Source organism: Thermobia domestica, chromosome 1, assembly GCF_964235325.1.
Source record: "Thermobia domestica chromosome 1, izTheDome1.hap1.1, whole genome shotgun sequence".
In the NCBI taxonomy this organism is placed as follows: domain Eukaryota; kingdom Metazoa; phylum Arthropoda; class Insecta; order Zygentoma; family Lepismatidae; genus Thermobia; species Thermobia domestica.
Genome location: NC_137454.1, coordinates 207,693,250 through 207,720,291, shown reverse-complemented (window position 1 = coordinate 207,720,291; position 27,042 = coordinate 207,693,250). Strand labels below are relative to the sequence as shown.

Here is a 27,042-nt window from a genome sequence, read left to right as displayed (position 1 = left end):
TAACGTTTGTTGGATTCTCTCTCTTTTTTTTAAAACTACCTTGTGGGTTCAAGAAGCCCCTCTTGGGATTTTGGGGGATAAATATATTATTATTATTATTATTATTATTATTATTATTATTATTATTATTATTATTATTATTATTATTATTATTATTATTATTATTATTAATGATAATAATAATAATAATATTTTCTGGCATCTGGCTAATTCACACTCCTGCTGTCTAATTCATATTCAGATTGGATCTAGATTCTCTCCGTTGTTTTTACATGATACTTAACAATATTTATCACACTATTGTTTCCTAATATTCGAATAGCTATTGCATTACAAGTCTTTTTAGTTTACGATGTGTTTGTTCTATTGTGTAAAGTTGCAATGAGATTACAGTTTAGTGTGATGTGAATTGATTAATACACATTCTAATGTGTTTTGAGAAGCAACAATTGGAGAAGGTCAGGTCGCAATCTTCGCCGGATGTTCAGTCAAAATCTTATGATTAGTTCTCTACTAATATTTATAATTTTAAACTGATGGTTTTCTCGGTGGACATGTCCATTATATTGTTATAAACATCATGGTGTTCGCTACAGAACGTGAAGGGCTAGGTCTGAAGAGAAAGCAGACGTTAGATAGGTAATGCAAGGATAAAACTTCAAATTCCAGCGACATAAATCCATTGCCTCTTAATTCAAGTAACTCCTCAGTTGGTATAATATTCAAACGATATTTCGAACACTGAACCACGTAGAACATAAGAAAGCATACTTGCTGTATTAAACGAAAAGAAATATTCAGTCCAACGGCTTTTCAAAGTTTCATTTGGACAGACTTGATAAAAAATAAAATAAAATAATCTTAGATCCTTTCCCCCTTTTCTGCGTTTTATAAAAGCGTTATATATATATATATATATATATATATATATATATATACAATCCGAAACGTAATTTAAACCCCCTAGATGTTATACTGTACATACCACCTCGAGAACGTTTTTGGTTGCATAACAAAATAGGATATATATTTAGTAGTGAGCAATATTAATAACTAGGGCAACCCAAAAGCATAAAAAGCATAACAATTTACACATATGGTTGGTACCTTGAACATGGTTGTGGTTGTCCAGAAGAAACTAATTTTAAGAGCATAAAAGCATAAAGCATAATTTAAAATAACTGTAGTACAATTCTTGGAAAATTCTATTAGAACAATTCTTGGAAAATTCTATTAGAACAATTCTTGGAAAATTCTGTTTAACTGTAAGTTTAACATACCGTATTAATACCTGTATGTTTTAAAACTAACATTTATAATGCAAAATCATTGAGAACATAACAATGCAACAATGAAAAGCCTATTTTTATTTAGGTGTAATCCTTTGATGTGGAGAAAAGAAAAAGGAAAAGAAGAACTTTCCGCCAACAATGAAGAGTACACAAGAACTCCACACTATATTGTTATGTGTACCTCTTAAACTTGAACACTTTCTGTACTTTTTGGTGGCATCTTTTACTTTCCCTTTCTGTATACATGCACCTCTAAGGCGCACACAAGTGATTAAAAAAAACTTACTCGAGTAAAGCATATCTCTTTATGCTGCATTAAGTAGAAAGTTAATTAAATATGAAAGAAACTGGTTGTATAAAATATTAATAAATAGATGAAGATATTTAGAATATTCAATGTATAGTAAATATTATACATTATACACGATTAATGTAAAACAATTATTAAAATTAACCATAAAGCATAATTTGCAAAAATAAAGCATAATTAAACAAGAAATAAAACATAATGTGGGTTGCTCTATTAATAACTTAAATAGGCAAATATATAGAAACATATTTAGTATTGTTTTTTCACTCGACTTCCTCGCTTTGCAAAATTTCATCATTGTATGACGTCGGAAAATGAGTTAAATTTAGGTTGCAAAATTTGTTCTCTCGGTTCAGCCATTGTGAGTTAAATAAAAACTGGAAAAATATTTGTTGAGTATTGTGCTCAAGAGTATCCAGAAATCCAACGAACACTTATGAACATAAAATGGAAAACAAGTAAATAAACGTTTGAACTAAACAGATGAATAAAAAGCATCAAAGACTTCAGAAACAGTAGCAAAGTATAGGATATCTGAATATTTGACTCGCAGATGTTACCGTTATCAGGAGTATTTGAGTTACGGAATAGTTTCAGTGCATTGTGTTAGTGGAAGATAAATGTAATAACCCTCAAAATGTATTATTTCATCTTTGTGTACTTATATTTCTGGAATAGATGTTGTAATTCTGAAGAATGTATGTTCTTTGGATTTTTCTCTGAATAGGAGCGAAGTGAATGTGATGTTTGTTACTTGGATCCCTTTATTTTCTCTGTTTATCTCTTTTAACGTCGAAAAATGTCTGCGGAGAATGCTGCTGCCTTTTTTTTCTCTCTCTCTTCGCTTTCCCTGTCTTTATCTTTCCGTTGTCTAGAAACCTTGGGGGATTTTTCAAAGGGAATATCTGTCACTGTTTGTAACATGTCCATTATCCAATCGGATAGATCCGCTCCTCCCAGAGCAGAGAGAATTTTCGCCCACGAAAGAAACAGGGAGAGTTAACTGATGGCATATTCGGCTGACTTTGCACGGCATCACACTAGAGAAAGAAATGCTATATTGCACGAACTCAAAATTTAACTCAAACGAACTAGTACTGAAAAATTGTAAAACGCTTTATATTGTTTCCTGTATAAAGGCTATATGACAGTTTATAACACATGACACAGTATAATTTCGTTAATCATCTTCAATTCAGCATAATGTACACGAATGTGTTTTCTGAAATACATTAAAATATATTCTTTGGAATTTAACATCTCTTTTTAGTTCCAGTGGTATACGACTTAAGACTTGTATTACGTATCTGATATATATGTGCAGACAGCAAGGTTGCGAGATAATTTGCTTGTTTACAGATGACGTCAGATATATATAGCAGTTTTGTCAGAGGTACTTCTTTTACATGAAATATATGCACATGTTTTTTTTTTTTTTTTTTTTTTTCTTTTTTTTTTTTTTTTAAGAAAGCAAACAGCATAAATTGAATCTATTCAAATTATGTGAGAGCACTTGCGTATATGCTTTTTAAGTCGTTTTGCGTTGAATATGTAAAGTTATTTAATATAGAGTCAAACATTAAATCATCCAGATTGCTGTAAACTTAATTGCCCTATATGAAAAAAGAAGGTTAAACATTGAAGATTGTATATATATTTAAAAAAGACATTAACTTCAATACTCTACAATGTAGGGATTTTCTTCCCTGCAGTATTTTAATACTTTATTATGAATATTTTTCAGTGTCGGTCTTAATCACTTTATGTAACTTTTTTTTTCGACTTGACGATTCTGTTTTCCTTTTCAAATTACAATAATCACTTCAACAATCGTATACGACAGCAAAATAAACCGAAAAATGGAATATGTCTACTGACTTTTATTGTTTTTATATCCTGACAATCCTGTACAGTAATGCCAAAAACCACTCATTTCTCCCTTTGCAACAGTCTCTTCATTGAATCATACCACGTAAGCACAACAGTAGTAATTCTGCAAAATAAATTAATTAACTTATAAAATACGTAGTAACTACATTTTAACATGGAATTTGATCCAATATTCGGATATACGTTATCCGAAGTACTCGACCAATCTATTCGTTTATTTTGAGAAAACTTAGTTTTTTTTGTTTTTTTTTTTTTGGTTTTTTTTTTTCAAATAGCACTAATTTGAGCGACTCATTTCCAGCAGGTACCAGGATGAAAATTATATATAATACTACAGACTGGGAAAGATCCAGGACAGACTTCTGGGGGGTGGGAGGGTGAAGTGGGTTGTAATACTGCTACTTAGAGCTACTTTTAAGAGCTCCAAAGTTCGGAATGGGTTTTATTTATATATAAAATAAGAAAGTTTCCTCTTCTGGGGGAGGCGATCGCCCCCCTGGATCCGCCCCTGACTACAGATGGGCTAAATGTTCCAATCGCAAAATCAGATTATATTCATCTAAGAACAAATAAAAAAAAAAATAATAATCAATGCAATGTATTACAATTTCGGAAATTTATAATCGTCTTCATCAAAAGTTGTTGGTGATGTTTATATTTGATGACTGTTAGTAAATGTGTAACTATAGTTAACGAAATGGTTAGTTGGCTTGGATCCCAGCGTTCTGTTTCAGTACCGAGGCTATATAAAACGTAGATCCATAGCTTAACGTGGAAACCGAAGCACATGATCTTCCACCAGGAATCGAACTTGGTCTGCCGAGCCAAAGGGGTAACCATATAGCCAAAAGGGGGTTATATATATAAATTACAAATGTTCATGTTGGTTGGTGTGATACTTTGGTTTTAGTTAAAATTATTTGGCTGAGCAGTTCTCATGTTAACGTTCCTCTTTTAGAAGAAAAACAGTATTCAACAATTTGTAGTAATATATTCGTGTATGTACTGTATGACTAGAGTAGCTAAGTTCTGCAAAGTTGAAGAGATTCTTCTCGAATAGTAAGACAATCGAATAAATTGTTTTAAGTACACTCTCCTTAGAACCACCATCTACTAATAATGCTTTTCAAAAACAGCTCAACTTTTATTACTGGCTCTGCTTAGGCACTTCTTTTTCTTGGTCCATTGAATGAGCATCCAAGCTAAACATTACACATGAGTTCAGCGGATCTTCATTGGATGAGCCACGTAGGTAACAGCTAACAAGAAGGGAGTGGAGGAATTAAAAAAAAAAAATAGAAGAATGAAAACAACAGTATGATAATACTGTTCTTATGTCATGACGACATCAAGGTCAGCCACTTGCCTTATTTGTATTCCTTCATCGTCGTTCTCTTGTAATGAGCTTCCAGTAAAAATGGCGAATTCTGCAGAACTTGTTTCCATGAAAACACAACAGAAAGAAAAAGTTGCTATTTCATTTTCTTTTTTATCTTTAGAGTCAAATGGGATTATATTTAATTTTAGGTGCATAACTAAATAATAAAGCCGTTTTCTTTTCTTTTAACTAATGTGAAAAACAAATTAGTATCTCATAGAAAACTCTCTTTTTATTTTTATTTTATTTATTTATTTATTTATTTATTTATTTACGGATAAAGAAAAATCGATGCTTAACAAGCCACAAAGAATTTTAAGTTTTGTGGAAATGCTGTCTGTTTTCAGAGGTATTTCAATAACACTTATTCATTTACAAATTTTACCATTCGTGATAAAATAACTGGAATTATTTTTACATTATTGCCCATGAATTGCTCTTTCACTATCATATGTCTTAAAATAATACGCTATTAGAGTGGTAATTGTATACAGCAAAGATGAACATTTTCTCACAGCGCTTCAGAATACTCATTCTTAATCGAGCTCTACTAATCTTGAAGGTGAGAGAAGTTGAGGTTCTACTAGCCTTAAAAATGAGGGAAATAGAGGTCCGACTAGCCTTGAAGATGAAGGACGTTCAGCTCCTACCAGCCTTAAAGATCAGAGAAGTTGAGGTTCGACTAGGTTTGAAGACAAGAAAAGTTGAATTTTGAATTTTAAAAAAATCCGCAGAAAACTTTAAAAAATTGAGTTTCGACCTGAACTTTTTGAGGTTGTCCGCCTTTCTTTTCATTTAGACTTAAGACCTAAAATATTTCAGAAGATATCAGGGAAAAGCCCACCATGTGATACTTCTTGTTCGAAATATTTACCCATCTCATTTGCCTTCATCTTATTGCACTTTTTGACCCCTTAATCTTGGTTTGAAACCTTTTGGCGCTTTAACCTTATTATCAAGGCTACTCGTAGCTTCATTCAATCTTCTGCCCACTTCTGGTATATTCAATAGTGACTACGGAGTACGATTATACACAGAGTAGACAATGCTTTTAGTTAAGAAATTTGACACCACAATCAGTGACGTCCCTGGGAAATAGTTCGTCAATAATTTACAATAATTTAAAATTCACACTGGTCAGTGATCACTTAAAATATATATATATATATATATATATATATATATATATATATATATATATATATATATATATATATATATATTTGGTCTAGGAATTAATTCGTGCGGGTGGACAAGAGATGGCGCAACGAACGGAGCGTCCCACAGTTCCGTGTATCCACACATGTGTTGCAAACCCCTGTCATCGCGTATCGTTCGTAGTATAGGGCAGTGGATTAAAGCGTCAACAACACCAGTTTGTAGTTAAGTGAACATGGCGCAATTTGTGCCTGATAAAGTGTTTTTGCGGGGTGTCCTGCTGCATTACTTTACCATGCAGAAAAGTGCGACTGAAAGTCATCGTATTTTGGTGGAAGTGTATGGTGACCATGCTCTAGCTGAGCGAACGTGTCAGAAGTGGTTTGCACGGTTTAGAAGTGGTGATTTCGGCTTGGCAGACCAAGAGCGAGCTGGACAGCCAAAAAAATTTCAAGACGAAGAATTGACAGCATTGCTCGAGCAGGATTCGTGTCAAACGCAGGAACAACTTGCAGCAGCATTAGGCGTTGATCAAACAACAGTCTCCAAACGCTTGAAAGCCATGGGAATGATTCAAAAGATGTCACATTGGGTTCCACATGAATTGAAAGACAGAGACGTTGAAAGACGAAAAACCATTTGCGAATTGCTGCTTCAACGACAGAGCAGAAAGGGGTTTCTGCATCGAATTATTACGGGTGATGAGAAGTGGATCCATTACGAGAACCCTAAACGAAAAAAAGGCCTGGGTGAAACCAGGTGAACCAGGTCCATCACAACCTAAACGAGATATTCACTGTGCATAGGTTATGCTGTGCATATGGTGGGATATGAAAGGTGTGGTGTACTATGAGCTGCTGCAACCGGGTGAAACTATGAATGGAGAGCGTTATCGACGACAATTAATGCGTTTGAAGCAAGCTCTGGCCAGAACACGACCAGAATGGGAGAACAGACATGATAAACTTATTGTTCAACATGATAACGCTCGCCCACATGTCGCAAAACCGGTCAAAACCTATTTAGAAAATGTCGGATGGGAAGTTTTACCCCACCCGCCGTATTTACCAGACGTTGCTCCTTCGGACTACTACTTGTTCGATTGCATGAACAACGATTTGATTGGACAGCGGTTTACTTCTTCAGAAGATATCGAAACATGGGTCTCTGACTGGATCGCTTCCAAGGATGAGGACTTCTTTCGCCACGGAATCCGTACATTGCCTGACAGATGGGCGAAAGTGGTGGCTAGCGATGGACAATATTTTTCTTAAGGTATTTATGTATTTTGTGTTTGTACTACAGCTTCAATGTGTGCGTACCAACCGCACGAATTAATTCCTAGACCAATATATATATATATATATATATATATATATATATATATATATATATATATATATATATATATATATATATATATATATATATATATATATTTGTAAGTGTATAGCTGAGCCTATCTCTGTTAATCATTCTTTCTTAGTTTGTTAAAATTCTAATAAATTAGTACTTCTAATTTGTGATAATCCCATATTGCACATTTATATTTTTGAATGTCCTTTATTTGAATAATTTATCGTAGTTCAAATAACAGTAATTTTCTTGTATGGACGAATAATAAGAAAAAAAATATTCGCACAATTAATTGAAATTACGACTTAATCACCTTCAGCTCCATATTGAGGGAGTAAAGAATGAACTTCGAATGTTACTATTATATCCACACGTGAAAACTTGTTTTTGCTGAATGACTGGATGACAACTGACTATCGAATTTTCTAGCATGTTTACTTCTGATAATTATATTATATATTTTCCTGATTTTATATATATATATATTCCAGTCTTTATACTCGAGAACAGCAGTTGCCAATCTAGAGTGCACATAACCTTGGAAGTATGTGGATATACTGACGGTAGATACACCTTAACTTTTATTTACAGTGCAAACAATGTAACAATTACAATTAGATTAAAAGTTTTATTACTGAATGAGGAAATGTTTTTATCTAAATAGGGTTAAAATTTGTGAAAAACATCGAAGGTTGAGAAACAATACTCTAAAAAATCTAGGAATAATTAGTCGCATGTGCGTAACGTTTGTGTTTGACGTTGCCAAACAAAACAGAACACCCGTATCTACATAATTCGCCATATTGCGTACAGTAGCTACAAAACGAGACGAAAAGAAATAAATAAATAAAAAAGATTACCTATAAACAATTGAACTACTCACCCTCGCTTTTTCTGCTGTACTAGTGAAGCTCTGGCTACGTACAACTAGGTTCATCCACCTTTGAGTAAGTATTTTATTACTCTGTATCGGTGCGTGATGACATTTATCCTTCGACACAAAGAAAATGACACATCTTTCCCGAACTGTCATTGGCGATCGAACAAGCAGTCAACAATATATATTGTAAAGCTTCCACAGTTGGATGAAATTTTTAGTTACTGCTCTAGAATAACATCTTATGAGTGAATTAAATTTACCTTAATTTATAAGTCTAATTTTTAGATAATTGTTTAGTTGCTTCTACTGTACATATTGATTTTACATATATATTCACGCTATTAACGAGAAGTGATATCCCAAAACTGTCAAATTATTCAAAGCCCATCAAACACTTCACTGCTTATTCAAATTTAATTTGCCTGCCATCAAATGATTATATGGTTATTGCTTTCTGACTGCTGTATTGGGAGTAACCAACAGTTACATACTACATCTTTCTAATCCTGAAAGTAACGGCTATCCTGGTAGTTTTGCTATATTTTTTTTTTTCAGGTCCTCAATTTTCAAATATGTTATCGGAAATTTTGACGAGCTATGAGTTTTCTGGTAGAAGATAAATATCAACCAAACTGTTAAAAAGACATAAATAAATTGCTGCCTATCTCTTTCAAGGGTAGCTGCAATTTTCAAACCCGAAAGGAGATTCACATATAGGCGTAAATATTATTTCAAACTTCCACGACGGTTATCAACAATTGCTAATAAATAAATGTATTGTCTGGATTCACCCACCATGTTTCATCATCCTTAATTTCCATCAATTTTTACCTTTAGATTACTATGATACAAACCAGTTAGGTTATTAATGATGTTACTTAGTTCTGTACCCGAAGGTAAAAAAAAACACCATTTGGGTTATGCAAGAAAAAAATAAATTTACGTATTTAAGATTTGATATATTTGATTGGCTATCGAGCCAATGTCCTAATCACCTCTAAAATCACCCCGGTCAATCATAGCCTTTCGTGGACAGAAAGTGTAACATACTTTAGAAACATTCTAAATGGCCACTTTTGTTCCACGAAAAGTGACTAATCAGACCGATTTGAGAAGATGCAGCCAAATTAAGGTAATGGTCAGATGTTTCTAAAGTGGTCAGTTTTCTGTGTTTTGCTGTACTTACGCGTAATTGCAGCAAATAAGAGCAAAGTTAACGAGAATGACAAGAAAAGTATGTTAATGGCAAAGTGGATCCGAAAAGGTAGGGAGACGCTTGGTGGCAAGCCGTTTCCCATGTCTATTTTTGCCCATTGTAATTTCATAGAAACTGGGGGGACGCCACATATATTTTCTGGAAGTGGGAGGACGACGTCTCCCCGCGTTCCCCCTCACTTTTACCCCTGGTATAAAGTGTTATTGTCGCAATTAATCGAATTAATTGAAATTTGAAGTCTGTATCAACATAATTTTATCTCTGTATCAACATAATTTTGTCTCTTCTAGTTTGAAAGTTGACGCTAACTTGAACAGGGTTTTCGATAAGTTTTGCGGAAAACGTAGAATCTGAAAATATATGAACAGACAGATATATGTAGCAAGTTATCCATTACAGAGTTCATAATATGAGCATCTCAATGCGTATATTGCTTATATCAAAGCGAAACACTCAAAAAAAGGCAGAACTCACGATTTGCGAATTAAATTCGTCAGAGGTAGAAAATATTTGAGAAAGTATCATTTGCCAGTGCAATAGGCAAAGAAGGTATAAAGTTAAATCCTTAGAAAAAGTTTTAGATGGATTTGGAAAGTGTTTGATTGAGTGGCGAGCTTGTTTCTGGAGCGTAGAAAGAGCCTGGTGTTTCTCAAGTTATGAAGATAGTTGAATTAAAATGAACTGTTTCCAATGCTTTTTTTTTTTTTTTTCAAATTAGTATGTAACAGCTTTTACCAATTGTCCCTAGGTTTTTTAAGTGACTATGTTATAGATTTTACGAATTGTTTCTACTTTTTTTCTTTCTTTTCAAGTGACCATGTAAAGCTTTTATGAATTGTTGCTAGTTCTTAAGTCCCAAGTGGCCATTAACAGTTTTTACGAATTGTTTCTAGTTCGTTTTTTTTTCTTTCTTCAAGTGACCATGTTAACAGTTTGTACGAATTCTTTTTGGCATTTCTTGTTTCTTTTTCAAGTGACCATGTAACAACTTTACAAATTGTATCTAACTTAGTTTTTTTTTTATTTTTTTTTTACTACTTTATTATGGTGGAACTGCATTTGCTACTGTATCTGCAGAAAAAGATTGCAGTCTCAAAAATGGTTGTTGGTTTGGAGTCCCTTTTTAGCACCGAGGATATGAGGAGACATGAACTTGTAGCTTAACGTGGAATCCGGACCACATGAAGTATCACCGGGAATCTAATCCGGGTCTCTACATCCAAGGCGCGTACGCTAATGTACCATAAGGTTCTACTGTAGTAATGATATTGCTTATAAGAAATTCTATGTTTCATTTTCGAAGCTTATCGTTATCATTGTTATAACTACGTATTTTTCTTGCCAACCTTATAATATCCTTTTCTTCGTAATGTATTAGTGTTGATATTGTTATTCGTTCAACACATGACAGCCTGAACCTTTTGAACTTGAACCTAACAATCAAATTGAAAACTTATCGATAATAAAATATGTTTAGCTAGTCTTGTCATTCTGTTTGACAAGGCTTTTTGTTTTTAAAGAACTAAAAGAAAATGTGTTTCTGAAAGGGTTGCTCATGACGAAATTCCATTTGCTAGTTCTTTGGGTTGGAAGAAATTCACTTGGCTTGACTTCCTTAAAAAAAAAAGAAAAAGAAAAAAAGAAAAATGTAGTATGATAGATAAGTCTTCACTTAGGACAATTTGAAGGAAGATCAAAGACAAGAAAGAGGCAAAATGGGAACCAGAAAGACCAAAAAAAGAGAGGAAGGCAAACTAAGATAAGTTTTTCTTTCTTTCTTTAAGAAACGTTGAAAGGACAGAATCAGTTTTTATCCTTTTTTTTTCTTTTTTTTTACTTTGTCTTGTCCTGATAGGACAATTTCTCGATTTGTTGCGAGTGAAAGAAATCGTTTCGACTTACTTTTGAGGAAATACCCTGATATGTAACAGGAACATGACTAGGGAGATTTATGTATAAGAAAATACGCGAAAGCGTTGAAAGTATGAAAGATTCTTTCATATTTCAATATTGGATTTGTCTGGCGGAAAGTGGTACTAATACTTTTCTTCTTCACGGCCTCGAGTTTCTATAGTGCTGCTGACAAAAGGTTCGACAACTTTCTAAGAGAAATTGTATGAATTGATGGATTTTTATACTTTCACATTATTCTAGGTGTAAATATGGAAACGGTTGGTTGGATTGAAATTTAACGTTATATGCTCAGATTATATGATAAATAATGCGTTTATATTTAAAATATCTCGGACTGGGAATCGATCCTAGAACCCTGTACACCAATGGTATGCGCGCTGTCGACTAGATCAGAGACGAGGTCTGTATGTCTTGTCTGTCTGTCCATCTTGGCGATTCTATCTGTCCTTCCGTCTATCGGTCGACAGGTAAAAGAGAGCGAGAAATGTCTTTTTAGATGGGTTTAGTGTCTCAAGAATAGATTCCATTTCCACCCGTATCCTCTATTGAAAGGGGTAGATCTTCTACTTCCGATTTTCATAATGGAAAGTCTACCATACTTTCAGAAAATTAAATGATGCCCACTTGTTTCGCTTTTTCCACTAATTCATGAGCAGAATTTCCTTTTAACATTTTATCTACTAAAAACTAACTGAAGTGTTTTTATCGCCCGGCAACAAAGTAAGGTTAATTAAAAACATTTGGAGAAGCGTAGTTAGAAGACGAGATGAAGGAAGAATGCGTTTTTGAGCGTGACTGTAATGACAGAAGATGTTAGAAAGTAAGTAGAATATATTAGGAATCAAATTACAAACGTTATGTAACAGTGTCACCTGTACACCATGTGAAGGCTTTTAATTTTTATTGCGTGATATTTTCTCAATTCTGTATTTCTACTACTCCGGCGGTTTAGTAGAGAGGTTAGATTGAAATGGAATATATCTATTCTTGGGGCACTTAATTGATTGCAGAAAACCGCTTCTGGCTATCAATTTATTGCTTTGATCAACGTTAAAACCGGAAGCGGTTGATTTCTTCCACTTCCTGTTAGAATAGAGGATTAAGAGAGAATATGGTACTCATTTTTAGAACGCTAAATCGATCCTAAGAAAAAAAAAAACCTCGCTTATCATTTTTGCTCCATCTAGATCAATATTGAAACCAGAAGTTGTAGTGAATTTCTGTCACTTCCGGTTTTAATAGAGAGTTAAGAATGGAAATTTAAATGAATTCTTGGGACGCTCAATCAATTGCAGGAAACTGCTTCTCGCTATCACTATCTTCGCTGTGTAATGATCAACTTAGAAACCTGGAATTATTCATTTCTGCCACCTCAGCTTCAATATCACCTCAGTCAGCGAACTTGGTTCCTAATTTCTGACCCTCTGCATCCAGGCGAAAATTAATGGTGATCTATCGAGTAGTTCTTGATTTTTTTTTTTAATCTCCCTCACAGACGGATACATGAACAGACAGGGTTAATACAAAGTTATAAAGGAATTTTGTAAAACCAAACATTTATAAAATAATATTTCCAGCTTGTGATAATAATAATAATAATAATAATAATAATAATAATAATAATAATAATAACTAGAGGAGGAGAAATGTTGAATAGACTGTTATGGAGGTGTACTTCATTTAAATCATATACCTAGGTATTTTATAACAGGATTGTTAGCGATAACGGAACCGATAGGGGTGAGTGGTTTCTACTGGGTTACAGTACAATGGGGAAGATTGTTCTGGGCGCGGAACTTAAAGAGATTTTGATAAAGGAATGTTTCGGGCTCGGTACCGGACGAATTTCCCCCAAGAAAATCGATTTCGCACCCGGAACCGAAGTTGATTATTTGACAAAATTGTTTCTCATTCTGAAACTGAAGCTGCTGTTGAATGAAAAGCGAAATTGAAGAGAAATGACAAATAATGAAATTGCTGTGTAAGGTAGTTCTCTCATGTTATCATTTCAAAGTTGTTTAACATCGTTTGCGGCTTGTTACGATCTTTAACTACCGATATTATCAATGATATCAAAATATAATTCGGTTCACTTTCCGAAATACACCGAATAAAAACGTTTAGTTAGGTTCCGGAACCGAAACCTAAAACTATTTTTAGTTCCATTACTATCAGCAACCCTGTTCTATAATATAACGTGAAGGACGTGATGCACGGAAGTATATACGAATCATTTGCGTTGTTTGAACGTGGTCCTTGAAAACAGATTGTAATCCACTTACTTAACGTAGGTAGTAGCTATGCGAATTAATGAAAACAGAATAGGGATAGGGTAACTGATTTCTTCCCTATGTGGTTCGGAAGAGAACTTGGAAGACTGAAACTTATGGAAAGAGATGACACACAGGTTGAGAAGATTCATTCGGAACGTAAATTCATACTTCTCTAAATACTCTACGTATAGGTCAAGTTGAGTTGAGTTGATTGTAGTTTAGCGTCCCGTTCAGCAGCGAGGCTATATGAGACGTGGACCTACTGATTAACGTGGAATCCGTACCACATGAGCTCCCTCCGGGAATCGAACCCGGGTCTCCCACGCCAAAGGCGCGTACGCTAACCGCTTAGCGACGAGGGAGCTCTACGTATAGGTCAAATAGTCTTACAGAAGCTATATTACATGAAGCAGAATAAGTATAAATCTGGGTTTTAAAATATGGAAAAGGTCGTCTAGAGGTACTAAATTACGATTTCAACTAGTCGTCTTCAATAACAGACTGTCTGATTCTGGCCCTGTGCAATTATATACATTTGTATGTTCAGCAGTACTTTTTCTTACAAAAGAATAATATCATTTTGATCTACTGATACATATTTTGATCTGCCATTGTCCCAATATATCATGCTCCAAGAACTATTTTCGAAGTATCGAGCAGAGCAATCGATTCTGCTTACTTGCTGAGAAACCATATAGGGACGTACGTGTTTCGTGCTTTATTTAACTTCATAGTCATATTTTTCATCCATCTATCTCTCTCTGTTTTTGTATGAACCGTGGACACACATTCCATAAGGGATGATCCAGCAGGCTTCTTCCCAAAAATGACTTTAAATGTAATTGATGACCTATGCGTCCCGTTGCGCCAAAGTGACAGCAGCATTTGCTTCGTAAAATCGCCTGATAGGTTTCCAAATGGTAGTTGTATTAGTTTGCATACGAACACAGTATTACTTTTTACCCATTAATTCTTTTGTTATTGTTTACAAGCACCTGATTATGACGTTCGTAATTTCGTCTTAAGGAACTAGTAGAAACTTTCCATTTCAGATCTCCTGTAGCATAGATAATGTTAGTGGAAGAAAAAGTTTGTTTACATACAATGTAGACTAGTGTATTTTTGTCTAAACGATGCTACTTTACGTGTCTTAATTGTTATTATTTTGCATTTGAAGGCTTCAATCATATTGCAAGTAAATTATTGAAATACGTATAAACTTTCAAAACAGAGCAAGTGCAATTAACACTCACTTTTTTATTTAATCTTAATCCAAAATTATTAAGTTATATTATTAGTTATAAAAGCTATATTAAACCTGAGTACTACGGGAATCCTAAATAATTAAAATATAGGTCGATATTTATACAGTATATTCATTATCTTGTTATAAACACTTTCTGTTAATTCCGCAACTAATATTTACTTTTAAGCTCATTAGAGTGAGGCTTACTAGGGGTTTAATAATGAAGTAAATACGGGTAGATTCACCACACTTTCTTGCTTGGTTGTTGAAATCAAAACAATTTAACGAAACTCGCTTGTGTGTACACGTGTTATGATTGTCAGAAAAACACCTTTCTTAATGCTCCCCGAGACAATTTATGGATGTCATAAGTTTCCATGCTAACGATCTGTTTCGTGGTAACGTAACTGTCGATTATATCTACTAACTGGACTACCGGCATCTATACGCTGTAGAGTGGGATTCATTCTTCTGTTCCACCCGGCTCAGAGATTCATCTAGCCTTTGTCAAATGGGTTTCTAAGGAAATCTGATGGAGTAAAGAGTAAAGGTAGCCAGAGCGTAAAATCTGGCTACATCTCTATATGCCAAGGTCTCAAAAAAGTGCAGACCTACTTTTACGCAGCTGCACATCGGCCTCTTCATAATGGGGATCGTATCTTTACTGAGATATTACCTACTGACCCATTGATATTTAACAATAATTGATTTCTTTTAAGGAATTCGAAAATTTAGATTATTGTTCATCAGTTCTCTACCCTTAATTGAAGAGGCAGTATGAAAGAAGTGAACTGCGAATGAAATATTGTCCATAATCTACCTCGATATCTCTGAGATAAACTTCATAGATTTTCGTAGGACTAGTATTAATGTTGATTTGTGACATGCGATTAAAATCGTAGATGCTTAACAATGATCTACTGTAAGCTATTTTTTTTTTTTTTATTGTTCCGAGACAAAGCAAATTAATTGAAGTTTGAAATAAGAAGAAAATAATTGGAACCATTTGATTTGAGGGAGTATGAATGGTTGTACACATTTCCCCAAGTTAGTGTAAATATGATTTCGATCTTTTGAATGGAATGTCCACTGCCTATGTACATATCGACGGGCATCAAATTTAACTTCTTCCCCGTGATTATAAGGCTACTGGTATAGCGACTTGAAAGTAAAATATTTTTTCAACTTTCGGGTACTTTCGAGTCTTGAACTTAATATGCCAATATATGCTTAATATGGTATGACTTGAATGTATATATGCTTCTAAATTAAACAAAGAAGAGTGAAACATAAGTTCATTAACTGAATTTTTAAGTGCTTGTGATTTTAAGCTCAAACCAGTCTATATAAATTTAAGTACAGCAGAGCATCTAAGCTCATAATAACCAATCCTTGTGTTGTTTTGCATGCATATATTGCCAAGTTTCCACAGGAATGCACAAGTAAATTTACCTGCTACAAATTTTGGAAATGCATTTTACTTTTGAGTCTTCCCTTCACTCAACAATTCAACTATATATATGTAAAATATTATATAAGATCAACGGCCTGCGTACTGGCGGGAGTAACTACACTTTGCTCCCGCATCGAAACAAACTTCTACGAAGTGCAAAGCTACAAACAACGAAAGATATAGGAGGAAGTAAACAAACTTGTGGCGGATCTACAATGGTCTACAAACGGCCGTTAGTAGAGAAGCCAGAGGACATGAGGATTTGTCAAAGAAAGAACCAAGAGCTATGCTGAGCTGCTCAATATCAACAAGCAAGCAAACGAACAAAGGTACCAGCAAGCGAACAATCCCAAGAAGGAATTACGAAACAAGTAAAACGGCAGCTGGTACCTAAGTTTTGACTCTCATAACATCTTACGAAGGCAGTTTTAAACTTTCCATAACTATTGCTACAGGTATTGAGAAGATATGCAAATCTAACTTTATATACTCAATACAACTAATGGATGTATCTACGTCATATACAACATATCCACATTACAAGAAAACTCCACGGCTAATAACAGCATGAGTCATACATTCAAGGGTGGCTTCAGAATTTTAATTTTCGTAGACCCTCTCCCTTACTCTAGAAAATATTGGTTGATACTTTTGGATATGTACATATAAACCATTGATTAATTATAGTATATAAATCCGGTATGAGTGATACAAAAGTAATAATCTAATTATAAATTAAGATCATAAAAATTAACTCAAACTTGGACAAAGCTTAGAAAAAAGTAAATTTTGATTCAGGCTAGTTCAATACATAAACATAGGTTTAAAAAATATGCATAATCTCAAGTTACCTACTAAACGTTAAGACGATTAAAACAAAGGAATAACTTTATAGAGCAGGAAGCACGAAACAAAATTGTACTTGAAAGGTACGTACGTTTTACATTTTTCAAAATTTTTGGGTAGACCCGGGCCTTCCCGGTCTACCCGCTAAAGATGCATCTACACACTCTCCACCGGTACAGTGGTTAGACATATAGCAATAGTTCAACATCCATACAACACAACAAGTAGAAATTTCGAAACTTGAAGAGAAGATAATAGGAAGTCACTAGAAGACATACCTACAACAACTTTGCAAGGCAATAAAATAGAAGATAAAGTGCAATCTTCCTTCCTTTGTCCGAGTGCTCACTTCTTGTATCATAAGAAGGGAACTGTTCTAAAATGCATGTAATACATAAAACGCAGTTCAAAAATGGAAGTAAACGGAATGAATTGTTTCTCAATAAATGTGTACTACGCCCATTGTGATGTGCTCTTAAATTAACCAAGTCAAATAGGTAGTTTGACACTACGTAGATGTAAAAGACGAATAATTTACTTTGCTCGATAATTTATCGGGTAAAATAAACTCTGTGAATTCATTGGGAAGCAGTATTATATTATTTTCATCGGAAACTATTCCTACAATACTCAGAGATAGCAAGACGAGAAGTTACAAATAGCAGACAGTGCGGGTAATATTTCTTATTCTGTTTAACCAAATAGCCATTCTAGACTAATTTGATTGCACAAGCATGCAGTACTTAAACTATCCATATAAATTGTGTTTATGTTTTTATATAACTTATCTCTTATTGGTTCCGTTTTATCCTTAGAAATAAATGGAAAGTTAAATTAACATTCAAAACAGACGTTAGTTGATAATGTATTTGGCAAACACACAACACCTTGATACATTATATTGTTTATTTGGTATTCACATCAAAACTTCGGTTACATAGAATAACATGCATATAGTGAGATTTTCATTTATAAATTTGTCTTGTTGGCATGCCCTGCGTATAGTTTCATTTGACATTTTCGTAAAGAAAAATAATAAAGAAATGGCCATTTTAATAAAAAGAAAATAAATGATATCCAGCAAATATTTTCCGCACGTTCTTCAGTCTATTTTAAGCTGATGAGAGCTGATGATGAGATAGATGCAGCTGATTTTGTAAGCTGTCAATAGTCTGACATAAGAAGTGTTTCTTTTTTCTTCTTCCTTTTCTTTTTCGTTAAAAGAAAACAAAATCTAACAAGATCCTGAACAACGTGAATGGACCTCTCGATTTTCACGAAATGCTTGATACACAAATTGGTTCTCGCTTTCTGAAGGCTAACTTCTTTTATTATCTTTCTTCCCTTTTTTTAGTTTTCTTTTTTCTTTGCTTTTTCTAACTCTTCGTTTGGTCTCTGTTGCAGGTGACCTCTGCCATCCGTTGAACTGCAAGAAGAAGGAGCTATGTCTTCTGGAGGATGCCTTCACGGCTGTTTGCGTCAGCAAGAAAGAACTCCACAAGAACGGGTGAGTCCAGAATGCATGTTCACTGCCATAGCGTTTCCATTTGTTATACTTTTTTTTTTTTTTTTTTTTTTACATTGTTCTTCAAGCTCTTTTTAACTTCAACTAATGGATTGTTTGTCATACACAGTGCCGGATTTACATCTAAGCTAAACAAGCTAGTATATAGCTTAGGGCCCCACTCGCTTGGGAGTCCAAAAAATTAAAAAAAAAAAAAAATTAAAAAAAAACTGATTGTAATGCAATTTCCAATTAACAAGAAAAAGCAAATAAGATAAAATGTACATACAACAATTGTGTTTTGTATTGTTATGTACTAAGCTTTTATGAAGCAAGTAATAGGGCTCTATTTATCAGCCCCACTTGTAATGAGGCCCCTGTTATCCAGTCCTGATGATAATGGAGCCCCCGTTTCTCAGTCCTACTTGTAATGGGCCCTTGTTTCCATTTAGATATCCAGTAGGATCCATAAATTAGCATATAGCATATATTCAAATCTAAAAAACGGCGACATTTTTGTCGCTGAAAAAAAAAAAGCTTGACGCATAAGGGACCGCTAAAGCTTGAAAGGGTCCCTTTCAATAGCTTAGGGCCCTATCAAACCTAAATCCGGCATTAGTTTACGCCACACTTTCTGTCAGTTTCCAGAGCAACAATACAGATACTGACTTGATGAACCATTTTGAGACCATAGAATAGTGAAAACTGTTTCTGTGAAATTAGGGATGCCATCCATCTGGCTTTTTGCGGACATGTTTGCTGTTTTATCATTTTTCATCATGTCCGGTAGGCATTTAAATTATTTTTGAATTGTTTCGTATTTACTCAGATTTATTTATATATATTGCGTTTTGCCTTTAAAATGGATTAGAAGAACTGATAGAAATTCTTAGACAGTTTGCGTCACATGAGTAAGATACACTAAGGACCTGAATCATACAGTGGCCTTAGTTTGGTGTGCATTACTGGGGTAGATCAAAATTTAAATCTTGATGAGCAGTGGTGTGAATTTTTCAAAAATAATAAATTTTAAACATTCACTGAACTTCTTAAAATTTATCAATTTTACTTGGCAATCCCAAGCAGTAATGTAGCGACTGAAAGAGCGTTTTCTCTAATAAACACTCAGTAAGCAAATGAAAATCATCTATTAATACAGTCAGTTAGAGGAAGGGTCAATTTAGCAAAATATGGTTTCAAACAAATTATGTGTACAAAATTTTGCTGACACTAGTAAGAACATAATCATTTCTTCTGTGAAATATGAGGGCTTCAAATAAGTATCATTCTTTTCTGGTAAGCAAGTCTTTTGTGATCACCTGCTTAATTTGGCTGCATATCTACGGAACCTCATAAAAATATTCAATTTGTTATTATTTCCCCATAAAGTGGGTCATCCGTTTAATATGGACATTTTCTATGCAACACAAGGCGGCTAATTTAAGCATTCACTTTACCTGTATTGACAAAATAAATTGTAGGGCATGGTTTCTTTTGGTAGCGACTTCACGTATAATATACTACAACATTAAATTGTTTGCAAAAACTGTGTTCAGAAACTTTTTTGTTTTCGTGTTTCTACAAGTTTGAACAGTAGATAGCTATTTGTTGAAAAGAGTTGTATATCGGCACTAGAATTGTTATTGCACTTTCTTAAGAATCTTAAACATGTTATATATAATCCAGTTCTATTTTCTGATCTCGAAAATGTAACAAGTAAATTTAAGGGCTAAAATAAAGGAATATTTCCGTATTTTACTACGATCTTTTAAATTAAGATCATACACGAAACAAGTGTCAGTTTTCCGAGCGTCAAAACACATTTTGTTGGATACAACTTGGAAGTTATCAGTCAATGACCATAGCACGGTAGTATTTTCTATTTAGGAATTGTCCAGTAATGGGTAAACTATTTTTGGGAGGAGAAAATGCTTTAGGTGAGCCAACCAAGTTCATTAAAATTAACAATGAATGCGGCTAAGTACCTTTATTAGTCAGATTAGGAATCAAATCGCGGGTCGGATATAACTTTCAGGTTGCCACGTCTGGCCGGCGAGCCGTATTTGCCCATCACTTGCTATAAGGCATAAGGGGTAATAGTTATTTTGAGTAATTTATTATATTAAGGTTTGAGTAATTTACAAATGCAAGAATATAGCTTGGTCTTGTCTCTTAATTGAGTGCTAAATTCAGCAACAGAATTTTCGTCCAGAATTCTTTTTAAGAATGTAGAATGCATTTGGAATGTGAATGCGTGATAACAGTAAAGAGTTCCCACGTGGCTATATAGTTAGCGAATCCGTTTTAGGCTGAAGTTGTTCGGATACCATGTTAAACAGTAGTTGCACGTTTCGTGTAGACTCAGTGCAAAAGAGGCGAGAGATTGCAAGTCGACCAACCAACCAAGAACAAGAGCAAACGTTGCCTGATAGTAAAATGATAGTTTTATGAGTAGCTTTGGTTGAAGGTAAGGTAAGAATAGATTAGAATCCGTGTTGGGTAAACGATAGTTTATCAAATTTCTCTGTTCACACTACACAATTTTAACTACCTGATCTGTGGGGTGATACTTCTGAATTTTGAATTATATTCCGCCGTTTCCTTTATATATATGGGGTGTTCTGAAAGCACTGTTAGTACGTGTTCTGTTAGTACTATTCTACAAATCAAAATAAAGCGAAAAATATATATATAATTGTATACCTTTCGGGTCTTCGTCTGGAGATGCGAATTGCACAATGTGGCAACGTCGCAGATCAAGAACCACAGAGAAGATCTACCAATCTGTCCAACAGTTACATCGATTCTTTCCAGATGCAAGTTAAGTTCGATATACGTCGACACTAGCACCACTTATTAGCATAACAATCGATGTATCTGTTTGATGAATTCGTAGAGCAACGCTAATGGTTAATCTGCGACGTTGCCACGTATTGAAATTTTGATTCGACTGAAGGTGGTCCTGGAGTGTATGCCATTATATATATGATTTTCGCTTTATTTTGACCTGAAGAATAACGCTCTGTTGTTCATGGGCGCTATTTTTAGAACACTTGATATAGACCAGTGAGTTCCAACTGGCTGATGTGTGACGTAGGAGCGCGCTTTTACAATCTGAGAAAAGCAGAGAGAAACACATTGAGCAAAGGATAGAAGGGGATAAGATAAGAAAATAGAATAAGTAAGTGTTAGCTGTCTACACGTACTCATGTATCCACGACTAGTATGACTGCAAAACCAATAACTTCACTATCGATGCTATAGTTTCCTTGTCTTATGTCAACATCATCTCCTCTCCCCGTGTTGTTACTGAGAGGATGAGAAAATAACTGTCACAGAGGGATTTAGTTGAAAATTACAACTTCTGAACTTTTTTCTAAATTCCGGATTTTTTCGAATTCCGGATTTTTTCGAATTCTGGATTTTTTCGAATTTCGGATTTTTTTCGAATTCCAGAATTTATCTGAATTCCGGATTTTTTTCCAAAATCCGGAAAGTGAAATTTCCGATTCCGGAAAATTTTGGCCATCCCTAAACTGGAATTACGTGCATATTGCTCTAAGGCATAAAGCCTACGTCATGCAGAATCTCCTCTTTTCAAACTCTTTAAAGTGATAGTATCCTATGACTAAAACAAATTGTAAAAAGAAACAAAATATATTTTTGTAAAATTGAACGTCTTTACTAATATTTTCTTTTTCTCCACGATAAATTTGTTCTTCACGTTGCGTGCAAAAGAGGCCTCTCGTTTGATTCCCGGCGGAGATGTCGTATTTCGAAACTGTAGCGCTGTTAACATGCAGGCGCCGTTTACACGATTAGGATGTGAATAATACATCAAGTTCCAGGTAACGGCTCAATTTTGTTCTGTCTCCTGTGAATGTATATCCACCGAAACATTACGTCACCTAGCCTTGAAAAATGGGATTACCTTGGAAAAAAATATTAAGAGGAAGTTCACACAACACAATGTTAAAAGATGATAGCAACTGTTATGCTGTTTTTTTTTTCTTTTTCCAAACAAAGAGAACTACAAATATCGATGTAAGATGATTAATCATTTAGGACAAAGGGTTAAGTCTAGTCCAATGATAACTTATTCTCTCGAGAAACTTTTATATACATTTCTCTTACAATTGCCCATGAAACACATTTAACTTAATTGAAAAGACTATACAACTTCTGTAAGAGTAAAGAGTTCCTTGCATTCGGGATAGGTCGAGGTGGCCGAAGAGCGACGTGTAGGTATGTCTCCACATTTTTTTCACACTGCAAGTAATAGAATATCACCATTCTACCATCTTTACGCCAGCGGTTGTTCAGTGGTAGAGCATTCACGTCTGGTGCAGGGGATTTTTGGTTCGATTCCAGCTCCCGCCAAGTGAGTTTTGTGGTGGACAAACACAATATGCGTGGTTTTTTGGGGGCTCTCCCTGTTTTCTCCAACTTTCTTCATTCCATCATTTTATTCATTTCTCATCATTATCGTCTCCTTTAGCCTAGCCGGCATAATTGTGGGACCTAAAACTTAAAAGATTTCATTTCATTGCATTTCATTTTTTTCATCTTTATTCCCTAGAGGTACCCACCTTACAGAGGCTGACATTATAGACCAAGAAATCCCACTCCTGTTTAATCTTGTTTCCACAATTTCTTTAATTATATATTCAGTTGTGTGTAATTCAACATATCAGCCATTTATATTAAGTATTAGCACTTTTGGGGGCACAGCGGCGTAATAGTAGAACTATCACATCTGGTGCTAGAGATCCCAGGTTCAATCCCAGATCCTCCGAGTTCGTGATAGAAATTGTGTCTGTCAGTTTTTCTCGGGCTTCTCTCGGTTCCTCCCACATTCTCATTCTACTAATCCTTTCTTAACCATTCGCCTTCATTAATCATACGGCTCCTTTAGTCTAAAGGACATAATCGTGAAAAGTAAAATCAAAATGTTCATTTCATATTATTACTTGAATAGGTATGATGTATGAATCGGTGCCCTGAATATATCACTATGACTTCTGTACGAACATTCAACATATTCTGTGAAATGAAATGAAATCTTTAAGCTTTACGTCCCACGGTTATACCGGCTAGGCTAAAGAAGACAGTGACGATGAGAAAGGAATGAAATGGTGGAATGAAGAAAGTGATAGGAAACGGGAGAACCCCGAGAAAACGTATGCACACAGTGTTTGTCCACCATAAAGTTCACTTGGCGCAAGCTGGGATCAGCATATTCTAGAACGGGTATGGGTACTTAAATTTGTAACTTCTTTGCTCCATTTTGTTCATTTCTTCACACCTAGCAAATATTGATTAGGTTCAGTTTCCTTATCGGAATAATTATGTTATTTCTGCTTCTCTGTTACTAACATAATCACTGAATGTTCAGAAACCAGTATCGATATATTGGCCACCTTTATCTTCCGTGGTATTGTCCTAACTCGTTTTTATTGGTATAAAAACAAAACCATTGTGTCATAATTTGTAAAGTGCAAATAAGACTGAATAAAAAAGAAAAAAGACCCCATTTTTACCAAAAAGAAAAGAAATACACTTACAACACATACTAGGTATATTTACAAAACTATTATAAAACTACACTAAAAATCAAACCAGATACTGATCTCCCTTAGACCTCCATTGGAAGGGTCCACTAAATCTGCGTACGTTCAAGGCTAAAGCGGTAAACAAGGAAGAGGGTAAAGTTGTAGCTTAATAAAGGCTATTGATTCTGTCCAGTAAAGAAAATCTGCACAGCATATGTCGCAAAAGCAAAACGGCACAAACAATTACGGCAAAAAAAAAAAAAAAAACAGTCTTTGTCTCAGAAACATGTGGTGTATATTGTAAAAGCAATTAAAAATAGAACGAAACATCACTCAGAAATATTCTTTTAATACTAATGCCATTGATAACGTTGGACCTGTCAAATTTATGCTAATAGAAAACTTTTAACAAAAAATCATTTGCTAGAGTAGGCAGAGAGTCGAGAGATCGTGCAATATTGACGAAAGTATTTCCTCTGGTATGAATAAATTTAGTACTGGAATGTTAAACATCATTCTGCACTTTGCGCTGCAAATTCCGTCCATCCTAGATGTCTTGATTTAATCAATAGCATTGAACACGGTAACGAGTTGAGTACATATATACTTTGCATGCCCAAAATTTTCCGGAACTTTTCCGAAATCGGAATATTTTAAATTCCGAATTTTTCCGAATTCGGGAATTTTTCCGATCCGGAAAGTAAAAATTCCGAAATTGGCCACCCCTATACAGCGAGGAATTTTGCATTGCATTACCTTCTCTTTGTTTTGAAACACAGCTGTGTTTATCCCTACACATTAGAGACTTAACTATTGCATACATATTTTATAATAGGCATAATTATCCATGTTACAAGAATGTTGGACTATGGCTTGTAGATAACATGGAATAACATGGAACTTTAGGTCAAGTTACTGCGTCGTTTTATCCCTGCTTTTTTACAAGTGATATCACTACTATGTGCTCCTTAACATTCCTTAGGAATTTCAGCTTTTCCTCACATTAAACAAAACACGTTTTTTTTTTTCTTACTTAATGTAGTTTCATCAGCATTAAGTAGTCTCGCTGGAGTAGTGTCAACCTCCTGGGAATTGCTTTTGCATCTTTTAAATAGCAACTTTAAACAGCGACTATGGTTTGAACTGGTGTACGAATCCTGCCTCTTAGGTGAACAATCATGACTTATCCCATACCCAAAATTTCACTCAATGCCTTCAAACTTTACTTGCGATCATGCTTCCTACGGCTTCTTGTTCTTTTTAGTTTCACATGCTTAGACAGAGCGGAGAGGCTGGAAAATCATGTAAAATGAAAAATATAAATTTTAGAACTATGTATTTAGTTGTCATCGTCCTTTTTGACTCTTCTAGAATCCAATGAAGCGGGTGTTTTGTTAGTCCACTTCTAATGACGTTAAGAGTCATTGAACTCCGGCCAGCTAATGTTTCATTTACTATTTATGGTGTTACAGAGCGTTTTTTTAAACCTTAATTAAAATAATGTATAAATGGATTGTGGATTAAAATAATGTATATTCAACTGTTCATTGACTGAAAGCAACAGGCAAGAAGATACAATAATTCTGAATTCGTTTTCTCTATCTTTCTTTCGGTGTGTTTGTGTTGATTAAGTAGATTTTCTATTGTTTTTAGCAGAAGGAGAAAAAACAACCAACCTTTGTTCGTGAATGTGTATTGGGTAAGCGCATCAGTCTGTTGAAACTGAGTTTTGCCAATAAGAAGAGCGAGAGAGTTTCTATTTGATTAAGCGCACTTCGCTCTGATGAACCCGGTCGATCTATCATTCTTAAATGAAGGGTCGTTTGCTTGCTTGCCTTCGGTGTAGATGCGCGCCGCTGCTCCTACTGATGTTGTTCCTTTTCCGCGTTTGCTGTTTTTTTTCTTTCTTTAAATTTTATCTTCTTTCCAATAGTTCAATCACACAAAGCCTAAATCAGTGTGTTTATTTGATTGATTTGCTTTTTACACTTTAGAAACTCAGAAAAAAAATGTTACGCCGCTATTGGTTGTTATTGGCGGCCACTGTATTGTTCTTTTTTAGCTGTTTGTGGGTCGAAGTTTCTGTAAATAGAATCCATTTCTGACCTCACTCTGTAATGGTTCAATCTACGAGTAAAAGAAACTAATAATATAACATGGGAACGGCCAACATTTCGATTTTTCTTTTTCTTCTTTTTTTGTTGAGGGAGGTCTAAAAACGTTACATATCCAGTTCAGTCATGTCAAACAGATGCTCTATGACGTTACAGTTTGCTGCTCGTATTCTCAGTAAACTACACAGAGAGGACAAGAAGACTCCAAACGTAGCATTGATAGAAGACAATAGTATAGACAACCAAATCGTAGGGGATTGTTTGCAGTTACTATTCCTATAGTCATGACTACATGTACACTGCCAATACTTCTTTTGTTTTATTCCGCCTATACCTTGTTCTCTTCCCATTTTTGTTCATCCTGTTCTCTGTGTGTTGGTTCTGATAGTAAAAACCCAATCCCACATTATACATCGACCAGTTGGAAATGATTGCTCTAGTATGTACATATATAAAGCTGGAACCGAATCTGTGTCGTTGTTAAAGTAATCCACGTCTCCTGCAGGCGGGATACTTTCGAGGAGAAACCTTGTTCTGTACTCGGTAACGTAGCACGATAATCTGTACTCACCGATTCTTTTGGATAAAAAATTCATAGTAGTTTCAGAGCTGACGTGAATAGTAAATAGTTCAGTGGGTTCCTTGTTTAAACCAATATAC

General features: G+C 34.6%; 1 protein-coding gene across 1 annotated transcript in view; it reads left to right on the top strand.

Annotated features, from left to right (window-relative positions):
* The window catches only part of Cow (Proteoglycan Cow), a 745,575-nt gene that overhangs the window by 402,039 nt on the left and 316,494 nt on the right, over positions 1–27,042 (top strand). Inside the window, exon 3 of the mRNA XM_081769198.1 lies at positions 18,617–18,719. Coding sequence (XP_081625324.1) covers positions 18,617–18,719 — 103 coding nt within the window. The remainder of the gene's footprint in view (positions 1–18,616; positions 18,720–27,042) is intronic.